Raw genomic sequence first — 13,700 nt, forward strand, 5'->3', positions numbered from 1 at the left:
TATTTTTTAGCTGGAACTTTTTATATGTGTGTTTTTTAAGTACAAATATATATAAATATATATATTTCTAAATATAAAATAAATGACTAAAGTTTTCAAATTAATAAGAAAAATAAAAATATTGACATATATTTGGTGGTAGAGTAGGTTAGAATATTCTTTGTATTTATCATGAGAACCTAATTGTAGGCGAAAAATTCACCTAATGAAGGGCGGTAAGCTTGCTCTAGTGCTTTGAATTTGACTTAGTTTTGAGTCCAGGCAAATATAGCATATCGTTACATATTCTCATATATATGTACCTACTTTTTGCTGCTCTCTTTTAGTATAATGTCTTGCTTCTTATCCGCATGTCTGCATTTATTTTCCATATCAATTTTCACTTTGCCTAAAAGCAGCTATTTATTACAGTCACCTGTTAGCAATGTACAGGTACATATGTAAATTATATCTGAATATATATATTCTTTATGGTTAATCATTTATAATGTTGGTGCAAGTCTGAATTAAGTACTACTTTCCTTTTCATATCGGTTTTGTCGAAGTAAAAAGGTTTCTAATCAACTAAGCGAAAGAACTGAGGTTAGTTTTAGGTTATGAAATCTTCAAAAAAATAAACCTTTCTATGAAGGAAGAAGCTTTCGAATAATTTGAGAACAGCTGAATACAGCTTCGATATCAAGTGAAAGCTTTTATCAATATTAAGCTAGTTTTTTTAAGCAAAAGAACGTACAACCCTGATAAAATATCATTAGTTACACCTTAAAAATCAAAACTATTCCAATTTTGGTTGTTTTTGAGGATATTGTGACAGATTTTGAGATCAGCTTGTTTCATACTACTTATCATTTTTTGGCACCACTACTTTTAGACTCGATAATTTTGAACCAATTTCGTTAAAACCTGTAAAATTTGTTGCTGCTTGATTTGATTTTTTATCGTTGCCCATTTTTTAAGGATTCTTTTGTCGATGACTTGTAAGAAAAGTGTTTTTTGTCGCTTCTCCTCAAATCTTTGGTGTGAATAATAATAATAATATTATTCAACTTTTGAGTTTAGTAGCTTCCTGATGATTTTGGTTATTTATGACATGGTAAAAACTTATTAAATTAAAACAAAAAACAACAAAAAAATTAAAAAATATTAAAATTAAAGAAAAAATATTCAATTTAAACAAAAATATTAAAATTTAAAAAAATTATAAAAATATTTGTGACAGATTTTGAGATCAGCTTTTTTCATACTACTTATCATTTTTTGGCTCCACTACTTTTAAACTCGATAATATTTTTAAAAATATTTTTTTTTAACTAAAAACTTTAAACTTCAGTAAAATAATTATTAAACTTAAAAAAAAAATATTAAAATAATAATAAATATAAAATCAAAGTCTCTTATTTAAACCTGAAAGAGGAATTATTAAAATAAAAAAAAAAACTAAAAAAAAAATAAATATTAAAATAAAAAAATTATAAAAAATTTCTTTTTGGTTCCTGAGTCATATAAAGTACATGTCTCTTATTTGGACCTGAGAAAAAATTTATTCAATTAAAAAATATTTTTAAAATTAAAAAAATATTGAAATTTAAAAAATATTGAAATTAAAAAAAAAACAAATATTAAAATTAAAATAAAAAATAATACATTTAAAATTAAAAAATAAAATTAAAAAAATTTAATTAAAAAAATTAAAAATGTAAAAAATAAAAAAAAAATTAAAAATGTTAACAATAAAAAAAATTAAAATTATTTTTTTTTCTGGTTTCTGAATCCTATAAAAATACAGTTCTTCTATTTGGATCTAAAAACAAAAAAAAAATAAAAAATATTAAAATAAAAAGTTATAAAAATTTTATTTTGGGTTCCTGAGTCATATAAAGTACATGTCTCTTATTTGGCCCTGAGAAAAAAATTTATAAAACTAAAATTAAAAAATATGATTAAAATTTAAAAAAATATTGAAATTAAAAAAACAAATTTTAAAATTAAAATAAAAAATAATACATTTAAAATTAAAAAAATAAAATTAAAAAAATTTAATTAGAAAAAAATTAAAAATGTTAAAAATAAAAAAAAATAAAAATAAAAAAATTAAAATTATTTTTTTCTGGTTTCTGAATCCTATAAAATACAGGTCTTCTATTTGGATCTAAAAAAAAAATAAAAAATATTTAAATAAAAAAATTTTAAAAATTTTCTTTTTGGTTCCTGAGTCATATATAGTACATGTCTCTTATTTGGCCCTGAGAAAAAAATTTATAAAATTAAATATGATTAAAATTTAAAAAAGTATTAAAATTAAAAAAAAAATTAAAAATATTAAAATTAAGGAAAAAGTGTTAAAAATAAAAAAAATATAAATAATGCTAAAAATAAAAAGAATTTAATTATTTTTTTTGAATCCTATAAAGCACAGGTCTCCTATTTGGATCTGAAAAATAATATTAAAATAAAAAATATATATATTAAAATTAAAAAAAGGAAAATTAAAAATTAAAAAATTAGAATTAAAAAAAATTAAAAATTAGAATAAAAAAAATTAAAAATAAAAAAATTAGAATTAAAAAAAAAAAAATAAAAAACATTAGTCACTGAGTCATAAAAACTACAAGTTACTTACTTTCTCAGCAATCAAAGCAATTTTTTTTAGGAAATTATTGTGATTGACGATTATTCAACTATTTTTCTAAAACTTCAAAGCAGTAGGAAATCTGGCGCCAAGGAAGACGAACACGTAACTTTGATAAGGAAATAGCCGGGAATATTTCACACATACGTACATACATACTTGCATAGGTAATTATGTATATAAATATCTATTTATAGGTAAATACAATCATTTGCTGCCTCAAAAACACTTTTCGAAAGTCACGTTTTGGCAATTTTATGGAATATTAAATAATTAGGGGACACTTCTACATATTAGCACCGCTATAAATTTCATGATTCTCTCTTATGCTCCAAATTCTACGTTTTGTATCCGTTTCGTGGCTAATCAATTCGCTTATTAGTCATCGCACAAGTCAAGCAAGTCGTCGCGATTAGCGCATCAATAGATACACATACACACATATGCATATAGACATGTGCACATTTGAAATTGTTTGTTTACATTTGTTGAAAATTCAAGACAAATACATATATATGCGATTTTATCTCCTTTCTAAAAATACGAAATTTTTACGGTCGCATTTGAGAGATTGATATGTTGATTTCACTGGAATATGACTGTCAGTGCTTTGGGCTAGCAAACGTGCACACCTACATGCACGCATATACACACTTGCGCATGCACATACATACAGATGCATTCTCGCTGGCTGATAGCTTCATAAGCGGCGGCGAGACAGCAAATGCATGCGGTGTATTTTTTTTGAGTGCATATGTGTATGTAGATATGTATGCAAGCACGTATGCATGTTCGTAACAACAAAGTAGACAACCTAATTTGTTTAAATTCAATAAGATGCACTAAATTGCATTCTCGGCATTACTTTACTAATAGTCTCGAATGCCAAGGTCGGTTCGTAATATCTTATACTAAAATGCACTTGAAGCATACACACATACATATATACAACTTTACTTATATGTGTACATACATATGAATGTGTTTATTGGACCGCTATTAGTCTCCTAGACGGCTTGTATTACTAAAAACAAAAAGCCAAAACCAAATTCAGTCATTTGTTGTAGTCGTAAATTATAGTAAATTTGAAACAATTTTGGATAGCAGTCGGGCTGTCGTTGTTTTTATTTACATATGTATATGTACATACATACTATATAATTGTATAAGTAACTTCGGTGCGTTGTTCTGCTTACACACATATTTACATACATACATATACTCGTATGCAGTTGTATACGGCGTTTTTGAAGTGACGCACACGTATGTATTTATCAACGACATTTTTGGCGTATCGGCGGCTCGTTTAAGAAGAAAAAAATAATTTTTTTAAATTATATTTTGCTTTGGAAAATATTATAAAGGCATCAAACTAAATTGAATAATCTTGCAACCCAGCTGCCCAACAACGATTTCTGCGAAAAAATATATTCCAAGGTCTTGGATACTTCTGCAGAAAAAATATTATATATGTTAATGTATGTACATATGTATATTAATATCAGAGTTTTGACATATGTATATATGTATATGACCACAAATTTCTGAATGTATATATATAAAATCTCTTTTCCATTAAACTTAAACAAAAGCAATTACAGAATATATTTTTGGAAACCCCCCACTGAGTTCTAAATCAACTAAAGAGCATTTATTTTTCATAATTTAAGTAATTATTGTATGTCATTAATTGTATAATATTTTTTTTTTATAATTTCGTACAAAAATCAAGTAGTCTAGAAATATTTAAAGTTAAATATATATAAAAATCAATAAATAAAAAAAAATATATATATGTATATATGTAAGTATATATATTTTATTTATTTATTGATTTTATTATTATATATACATATGTATATGTACATATATAATGAAGTTATGTACTTCTGTTGGGAACAAATGCTAATAAAAGTGTCCCTTAATTACGTAATATTCTATAAAAATGCCAAAACGTGACATTCGAAAAGTGTTTTTGAGGCTCGAAATGATTATCTAGCTAAGCTAGATGCTCATACGAGCATACATATGTACATATGTATGTATCTATGCGTTGAAATATTCCCGGTGGTTTCTTTATCGAAGTTATGTAATCGTCTTCTTTGGCGCCATCATCCCTACCGCTTAAAAATCTTTGAAAACTAGTTGAGTAACTCGGTCTTCAATGACAGCGATTTCCTCAAAAATTTTGCTTTGGGTTTTGAGGAAGAAAGTGACTTGTACTTTTAATGACTCAGTAACCAATATTTCTTTTATTATAAATTTTTTTACTTTAAATATAATTCTTTAATTGTAATTTTTTTTTAATTTTAATATTTTTTTTTAATTAAATATTTTTTTAATAGTAATAATTTTTTTTTTTCAGTCTAAATAAGAGACCAGTACTTTATATGATTCAGGATTCGAAAAAAAAATATATATTTATATATTTATATAATTTTTTTAATTTTACTATTTTTTCTTTAATTTTAATTTTGAACTTGTTTTTAATTCCAAAATTTTTTCGAATAGTAATATTTTTTAAGTCCAAATAAGAGACCTGCTCGTTATACGATTCAGGAACAAAAAGAACTATTTTTCTACATTTTTTTTTGTATATTTTTTTATTTTAATATTTTTCCTTTAATGTTAATATTTTTTATTTAATTTTTTTTTTTTCTTTTTTAATTTGGATATATTTTTTTTATTTAAAAATTTTTTTACTACTTTTTTGCAGGTCTAAATAAGAGATCTGTACTTTATATGATTCAGGGACTTAAAATAGAATATTTATATAATTATTCATTTTATTTTCTTTAATAATATATTTTCTTTAATTTCAATATTCTGAACAAAACAAAACGCATTTAAATACTTTATATATATTTTTTTAAAGTAACTAATATAAAGAGGAAAGTACAGACATGTATAATATCAAAATAATTTATTTAAATAAAAAATAAAGTAAAAGATGCAAGTAAAAAAATCAGTAATTAAAAAAGATTTAAAAAAAAAAATAAAAATAAATAAATAAAAAAATAAAAATAAATAAATGAAAGTAAAAAATAATAACAAATAAATAAAAGTAAAAAATAATAATAAAAGTGAAAAAATTATAATAAATAAAAAAATATAAACAAAATTTAATTTGCTTCCATACAAAAAATTTCCTACACGCCCCATTCGCCACCATAATTCCAGAGAGCCGGTAAGTGCAGCAGCAAACAAGCAAAAGCGCCTGTTTGTCTGCAAGCACGAGAGCCATCGAACATGTTTGAATGCGCGCTAGGGTTGCCATGGCTTTGAAAATAATTCCTATAAGCAGAATATACCAAAAAGATAATATTAAATATATTTTCAACAACATAAAGTTGCATTTTGCATGTGTTACATGTGTCAATAGTCCAAAAAGCACAAATTCTAAAATTTCTTTAATTTATACGGTCTATATATGTATTAGGTTTTGGTTTTATAGTTCAAAAATAACTTTTTCAAAGATTTCAAACGTAAACAGAAATTCCATGAGATAAACAAAACAAAAGGCTTTTTGAAAATATGGAGTTAATTTGTTTTTTTTTTTTTTTGTAAGAGGAACCACCCTTCGCGTGATTCAATTATAGAAAAATGTATCGATATGGAAAGTGTTTCATCTTTCGAAAGAAGTTTTTGAGTCCAAATCGGTTGTTTTTTATTTCTCTCATGAACTTTCTGTTAAAATTTTGATGCTTTTGTGTTATTAACAATTTATTCGTACTCAGTTGACACTTAAAAACACATTTTCACTGGTTGAAGTGTTTCAAAAATTTGTTGTTTTGAATCATAAAAACGGAACAGTACAAAACAAACAGTACAAAACAAAACAGCTAATTTTGACGTTATGGATTCTGTTACTTTTAACAATTTGTTGCTATCTATACAACCTAATATAATTGAATCATGAATCACTCAAAAACCACAAAATATAAGCATAAGAAATATTTTTATATAAAAAGTTTATTTGACATTATACATTAAAAAATATTTGTATCCGAAGTCTTCCAAGTATCGATCTTCTATAATTGACTCTTGATGCCAGTTAATCGAATAGCATTTATCGCGAAAAATTCAAAATTTTGTTTCCATTTTTTTTCTAATTAATTGTTTTTGCAAATATTTTTTTTTTTTCAAATATATATTTTTAAATTTTTTTTTCAAAATTTTTTTTCCAATTTTATTTTCAAAATTTTTATTCAGTTTTTTCCATTTTCTTTTTTTAATATTTTTTTTTTCAATGTTTTTTCAAACAATTTTCTCGCTTCTAAAATCCTAACTCACATTTATACCCCGTTATGCACTCACTTGTGCATTACTTTGCTTTACAACACCAACTGGCAACCCTATGTATGTTGTGACTGCAGTCATTGCTTTTTGTGCGTTGTTTACTGTTCGCTCACCTCATGCTCGCGCTCGCATGCGGCAAACGCACCAACAGCAATTCGTGTATCGGCGAGATACTTTTCACTTTGCTGTTTATTCGGTATTTGAACGTGGTTTCGAACGGAGTTAAATAGTTACGGACGGATTGAAGCGCCGAACGCTACGCTTTCGTGAATGAAGTAGCAGTGTTGTTGTAGTGTGTCTTGCTTATTTGGCTTTCATTGAGTTATTCTTGAATCTGGCCTAAATAGGAGCACGAATTGGACGCTTAAGTGAGACGACCGACGTGCGGCCAACGTTGACATTTTACGTGCGTTTAACGTATGTGTGCATATACATATGTACGTTCGTGTGTGTGTTCAAGTGGAATTTGTTCAATTGAATATCGGTGGTTAACTAGCTATGTACCTTTGCGTACTTTGAGGTGTTAATAAGCGACGGGAACGTGTGAAATAATTACAGCTAGAGGAATTGGCATTTAGAAGAGTTGGTGGATAAAGAGGATAAAGATATTATTGTCATAATCGTGAGTGCTTTGAATTATTGTGTTTGTGGAAATATTTACAAAGATGTAGCAAACGCAAAAGTGTGAGAAACTTGTCCTGAAGAAAGTTTAAAATTCAAAAGTGCATATTTTCCAAACCAAAATTGTGTTAATTTCAATAAAAATCGGAAACGCTGTTGCTCAAAGCAAATGTTGACGTGGAAATACGCTTTGGAGCTTCAATAATCGAATTCTACTAGAAAATCTTCCTCCTCGCCAGTTATAAGAAACGGTTTAATACTTTTAACAAACGCTAAAACGCGACCTCCCAGCTTCGAATGTACATGTTTAGCTGGAAACTTAACTGAACACCAACAGTAACCACAATAAACACAAAAACAACAAGCAACCTAATAAAATTAAAACAATACCGACAACGACAACGAGTGCTGCAAAACCTGCCAAACAAGTTGTTTGAAAAATAAAAATGAGAAAATAAAACAAACGAAAATAAAATACAAAAGCAACAATATAAAAACCTGCAAAGCGCAAAAATGAAATAAAATTTCGAAAAGAACTAAGCGAGCAACAAAAAATCCGCAAAAGCGCTAATACAACGCGTGTGTCTGTGCGCGTGAGTGTTCATACGTGTATGTGTGTGTATGTGATTGTGTGCGGAAAACGAAAAATTATTGCATAAAAGAATAAAAAGCTGTTTCAAAAATACGAAAAGCAGTGACGCGACTGCAACTGCATTACAGCCAGCCAAGTTGAAACGCGTCCCTGTAACTGCGCGCGCCCTACGTTCCAAAGCGGCGCAACAAACCAGACCACCCATCGACGTAGCGCGCACGACTAAGCCTACTAAACGCGAAACTCGCTTTGCCCACAAGTAAGCGGCGAAAGCGAAGCGCACGGAGGAAGTGCAGAAGCACAGCTGAGCTCGCCGCGACGGCCTACTCTTGCAGCAAGCAACCTTTGAGGCCGCACGCTTCCATGGATATATCGCCCACGTTGTCTGCAATCGCATGACAATAAGCGCCGCGTTACTTGAGACAAAGTAGGCGCATTTTGAGCGCTCGCGTTTGAGGAAAAGTGCAAACCGAGCATAACGCGCGGTTTTTAAGCAGCGCCCAACGTGTGTTGGAGGCGTCGCAAGCTATTTTCGTAAGGAAAACAAAAAAATTAAGTATTGTGCAGTGCTGTGGTCACAGCTTGAGTTCTGGTCCGCGCTGTGTCCGATCTGAAGGTGGCATTTTATACTGAAGGCGCCGAACGACGTTGGGTACGCCAAGCCGTCATGGGGGTACTTAGGTGGCGCGATCTACCCGGATCGCGAACTTCTGTCGGCAACAATAATAACAATCACAATAATGCTAACGGCGGCAACAACAACAATCGTGAGGTAAGTGAGTCAGACGTGCAAGTGCGCACGGAATATTCGGAATTGCAATGAGTGCGCGCAGCTGAAATTAGTTAATTGGAAATTGCGTTGATTGTGGGGAAAGGTGCATAGTTGTTTAATATTAAGTGTTTCTCGGGACTGTTTATGAATTTAATTGTTTTGTGGATTTTATTTTGTGGTTTTTGTGTATATATTATTTTTAATTTTTTTTTTAATTTTTTGTTTTTTCTTAATAATTTTTTTAATTATTTTTTTTTTTAATTTTTTTTTAATTTATATTTTTTAAAATATTTTTTTTTTAAATTAATATTTTTAATATTTTTAATATTTTTAAAATTTTAAAATTTTTTTTAATTATTGTTTTTTTTTTATATATCTTTTGCTTTTATAATATTCATATTTTGTTTTTTTTTTTTGTATTTTTGTGTGAATTTTTTAAAATAATTTTTTAAATTAATATTAAAAATTTTTTTTAATTATTGTTTTGTTTCTAATTTTTTAAATTATTATCTTTACATATTTTTTGCTTTTATAATATTCATTTTTTTGTTTTTTATTTTTTTAGTAATATTTTTTAATTACTATTAATTGTTTAATTATTTTTAAAATATTTTTTTTTCAATTTTGGGTTTTTTGTATTTTTTTTTTTATTTTTTTATTTTTTTTTCTGTTTTTGTAATAACTTTAGTCACAAGCAGTGCTAATTTGTTTGATTGCGCTGCCCTTATCAGCTGTAGATTACAAATGTCTCCCTCATATCGATTTCGCCTGCGAGTATGAGTGAAATTGCGTTGCGTTTTTGTTGTAATTGTGTTTTTGTATATTCTAGTCTTGCAAATAAATTAACTTTCATTTTGCTTGGCACAATAAAACGCAGTTGGGTTTCATATGCGGATGTGCCGCAATTGATAAGTCACTTCCGAAAGCGCGTATGACTAGCGGGCACACATACATATACACAAACACAGGCACACATATATATGTATAAAAAATATATAAAAATTATATTATTTTAACAAAACTATTGAGCAATATTAAAGACATATTGTCTGCAGCGTGTTTGCATATGAAAAATTAAGCCGTTATCTAGTGTGCAGCACTTCTCCGCTCCTCTCAACCACTTGCAACACTGTTTTCTTGAGTTTCCGTAGTTTATTGCTGCACTGCCCTTCAATATTTTGCCACCAAACTAAATAATAATAATATTAAAGTGTTATTAACGCCCCTTTGGCGTCTTCTCACACACACATATACACAAACACATGCATGCAAGTGACCTTTGTGCTTATCTCAAGCGTTCGCATTACTTTAATTTTTGTGCAACGCGCCACTTTATGATTTTGTGAGGGTGCATGCCTCTTCTTGGCGTCTCCATTGCTTCTTTTAGAAGGCGTATATAATATTTTTTTTATTTTTTATTATTTTTTGTTTTTGTAATTTTTTTATTATTATTTTTTTCTTATGTAAGTGCCCATTAAAGCTTTTCTGCGCGTAACACGTTGACTCGTTACTTGAGCCGTCGCGTCACCTCGTTTAGTGGTTGTAACGCTTATCCTTCGAATATTGCTTGCGCTGGTGGCAGGCGGTTTATCGTTGGCGGCATGCCGCTTGGGCACTTCATGTCTGTTTTAATTATTATCATTTATGCTTTTTTATTGTTTTATATTTTAATACGTTCGCGCGACACATGCAGTTAATACTTTAGATTGAACACCAAAATTTATGTAGACAGCCATATACATATGTATGTATGTATTTATGTATGTATGTACATTGATGTATACTCGTTTGCATGTATGTATGTGTAACATTGTAATTAAATGTAAAGTAAGCATCGCGCTATAAAAATTTTCAATGACAATGTCTGTTTTTTGTTGCTGTAGATTACCTAATTTACATGATCATAAATTTATATGAGAACAGTGTGCTTATCTCCGTCGGTGTGTGTGCCTTTATGTATATTTTATTTTTATTCTGAAGTGTCAAATGCGGAATCATAATTTTTATTGACGATTTTCGATAAAAAAATTTAAAAGAAATATATTTTTTTTTGACTTTTTGTGCATTAAATACTTGTGGTGTATCTATCCCCTTGTATATCCATTTGTATATATGCGAATAGGTTTCCCAGTTTTTGAGATATCGGTATAAAATTTTGCACACGTCATTTTCTTATCACGTAGCTGCTCATTTGTCGAAATCACTGATGTCGGGCCACTATAGCATATAGCTGTCATACAAACGGAACGCTTAAAATCCAGTTCTTGTATAGAAGACTTTTTTATTTGGCAAGTTATCTTCACAAAATTTGGCATGAATGATTATCTAAGTTAACGGTATAATTTAAGAAGAAATGGTTTAGATCGGACCACTATAGCACATAGCTGCCATACAAAATGTATCATCGAAATTAAGTTCTTGTATGAAAAACTTTTTTATTTGTCAAGATATCTGCACAAAATATAGCAATGGTTTTTGTCCAAAATAAAGATATAATCTCTGAAGAAATAGTTCCGATCGGACAACTATAGCATATAGCTGCCATACAAACTGAACGATTAAAATCAAGTTTTTTTATGAAAAACTTATTATTTTGAGACGATATTTTCATAAAATTGCATGAATTATTACCCAAGGCAATGCTACAATCTTCAAATATTTTTTTATAATTATAATATTTCAGACTATTATACCACATAGCCCTCAGTCAACGTGCTCCAAGCCATTTTATTCCCACTGGCTACTTTGTCAGACGATAATTAAAGTTTATGTTACGATTTTCATTAGCTTATTTATGCTAATTTAAATTTTTATTCACATATCACTTATAATATTTTAAATATGCCCATCTGTTTGTATGCATATACAAACACACATATAGCTTTTGAAATTTATATTTGTTTAATAAAATATGTGCTGCTCATTTTGACAGCACAAGAAAAATAACAATTACAGCATGTGCTGTCTAAATATTACAATCAACTATGGTTTTACATACATAAATATGTATGTATGCACACACACAAGCACGCAAATGTCACGACTCTGTGTCCCTTCATGAGCTTCGTGCTTGCTTACTGATAACCTCGTCTAAAATTATGAGCTAGTTGTGCCTTAAAGTAGCTTTTACACACATAAATAGCTAACTAAATTTATATATGAATACATATTTATATTTATATATACATATTTACATTTATATATACATATATAAATTATCACATAAATAATTTACAATTTGAATTATTTATTCTTTGCGTACAACTTACAGCAACATAACTTTTAATGTGTTTATTAGCGACTCGCCACAAAGTCATTGTATTTTTGTATCAATGTGCGTTTTTCGTGGTTTTGTTTTTGTTGCGGGCTAACTTTTACATCAACACAGGCATTGTGTTGAGAATTTCGCTTTCAAGCCGCCAGTGAATTTTCCACAGACGCTTAATTTTTCTATTTCAATTTTCTTTTGTTTCTTGCACATAAATTAACCGTTACAAGTGTGAATTGTACCGTTATCGCTGGCTAAGATCAGCGGCTTTCCACGCAGATTACCGTCTTGGCCACCGCTGTGCGTGAACTTTCTCCTTTTTCCCATACCACACGTAGGTGAGGTGAGCCGACGCAACGGCAGCGCGAGCGCGAACGCTTGACGCATTCGGAAGCTGTGCAGCAATTTTCCTGTTAGATTAATTCTCAGCGGTGTTGTGCGGGCCCAACGGCAGTCAATGCCATTGTGTTGCTGTCAGTTGCTGTCTTTATGTTGTTGTTTTTGTTATTGTTGTTGTTTTACTAACTTTGTTGTTGTTATTGTTGTTGTTTTCCTCCTTTTGTTATTATTAACGCTGTTGTTGTTGTTGTTGTTTTCATTTGTTGTTGTTGTTGTGGCTTGTTGTTTCTATTGTTGTTGTTTGCTGTCTGCAGCCCACTTTTATTTGCTTAATTAGATTTTGCTTTATCTCATATGCGTTTGCTATTAACTTGTTTACCATACTCACACGCTCTCATTTGTGCGCATATCAAATGCATTATGCACAAACACATATACATATGTATGTATGTACATGTTTTGTAACAGTAAGCCAGCTAACCAAAGATTTTTTATGAAAGATAAAAATAAAAAAAATATAGAAAATTAATTCTTTGTTGCTTTATTTGCGGTTAAATCCACTTCAATTGTTTTATCTACCTACAGTACACCCATACATACACTCATATATACATACATTTACATATAGTGCTTGCCTTTATACATATGTACGTTTTTGGGCTGCTGTTGTGTCTCAATGATCTGCTTATCAGCAATCTGCACCTTGTCGGCGTTAGAGCCTAAAAGCACACACACACACATACAAACAAATATGTACATATATGTATATGGTAGCATATATACACACATATGTATGTATGTATCTAGCTATAAAGTTATATGTAGCTGCAACCACAGCCAACTACTCAGCGCTATGCCTGCAACATCTGGCTGCATAACAAAAACAAAAAACAACAACAATGCAACACTAGAATATAAAGCCCTTCACCGCCTGCGCGCCACACATTGGCCCTTTAACACCACTCTGCTGTTGCCGCTGTTGCTTCGCTATTATCTCGCTCTATAAGTTTTTAGTTGCTTTATGGATTTTCCGTTATGTTGAATTGGCCTGCGTTGCGGTATTTTTCATTACTTTCAGCTTTGGTCTGGGGCACCGTGGCAGCCAAACAGCCGAACCGCCGTACAGCCGGCAAGTCAGTAAGTCAAACTGCGCCCACACTTTTCGTTTGCACCGTTATTG

General features: G+C 29.5%; 1 protein-coding gene across 4 annotated transcripts in view; it reads left to right on the forward strand.

Moving 5' to 3' along the window:
* The window catches only part of LOC105233638 (rap1 GTPase-activating protein 1), a 314,608-nt gene that overhangs the window by 153,552 nt on the left and 147,356 nt on the right, over window positions 1–13,700 (forward strand). Inside the window, exon 1 of one of the 4 annotated variants that reach the window (XM_049446357.1) lies at window positions 7,082–8,913. The exons of the other annotated variants lie outside the window; for them this stretch is intronic. Coding sequence (XP_049302314.1) covers window positions 8,809–8,913 — 105 coding nt within the window. The 5' untranslated portion in view covers window positions 7,082–8,808. Of the gene's footprint in view, window positions 1–7,081; window positions 8,914–13,700 lie in introns of those variants that run through there. 4 annotated transcript variants of the gene reach the window in all.

This window comes from Bactrocera dorsalis, chromosome 1 (genome assembly GCF_023373825.1).
Source record: "Bactrocera dorsalis isolate Fly_Bdor chromosome 1, ASM2337382v1, whole genome shotgun sequence".
In the NCBI taxonomy this organism is placed as follows: Eukaryota; Metazoa; Arthropoda; class Insecta; order Diptera; family Tephritidae; genus Bactrocera; species Bactrocera dorsalis.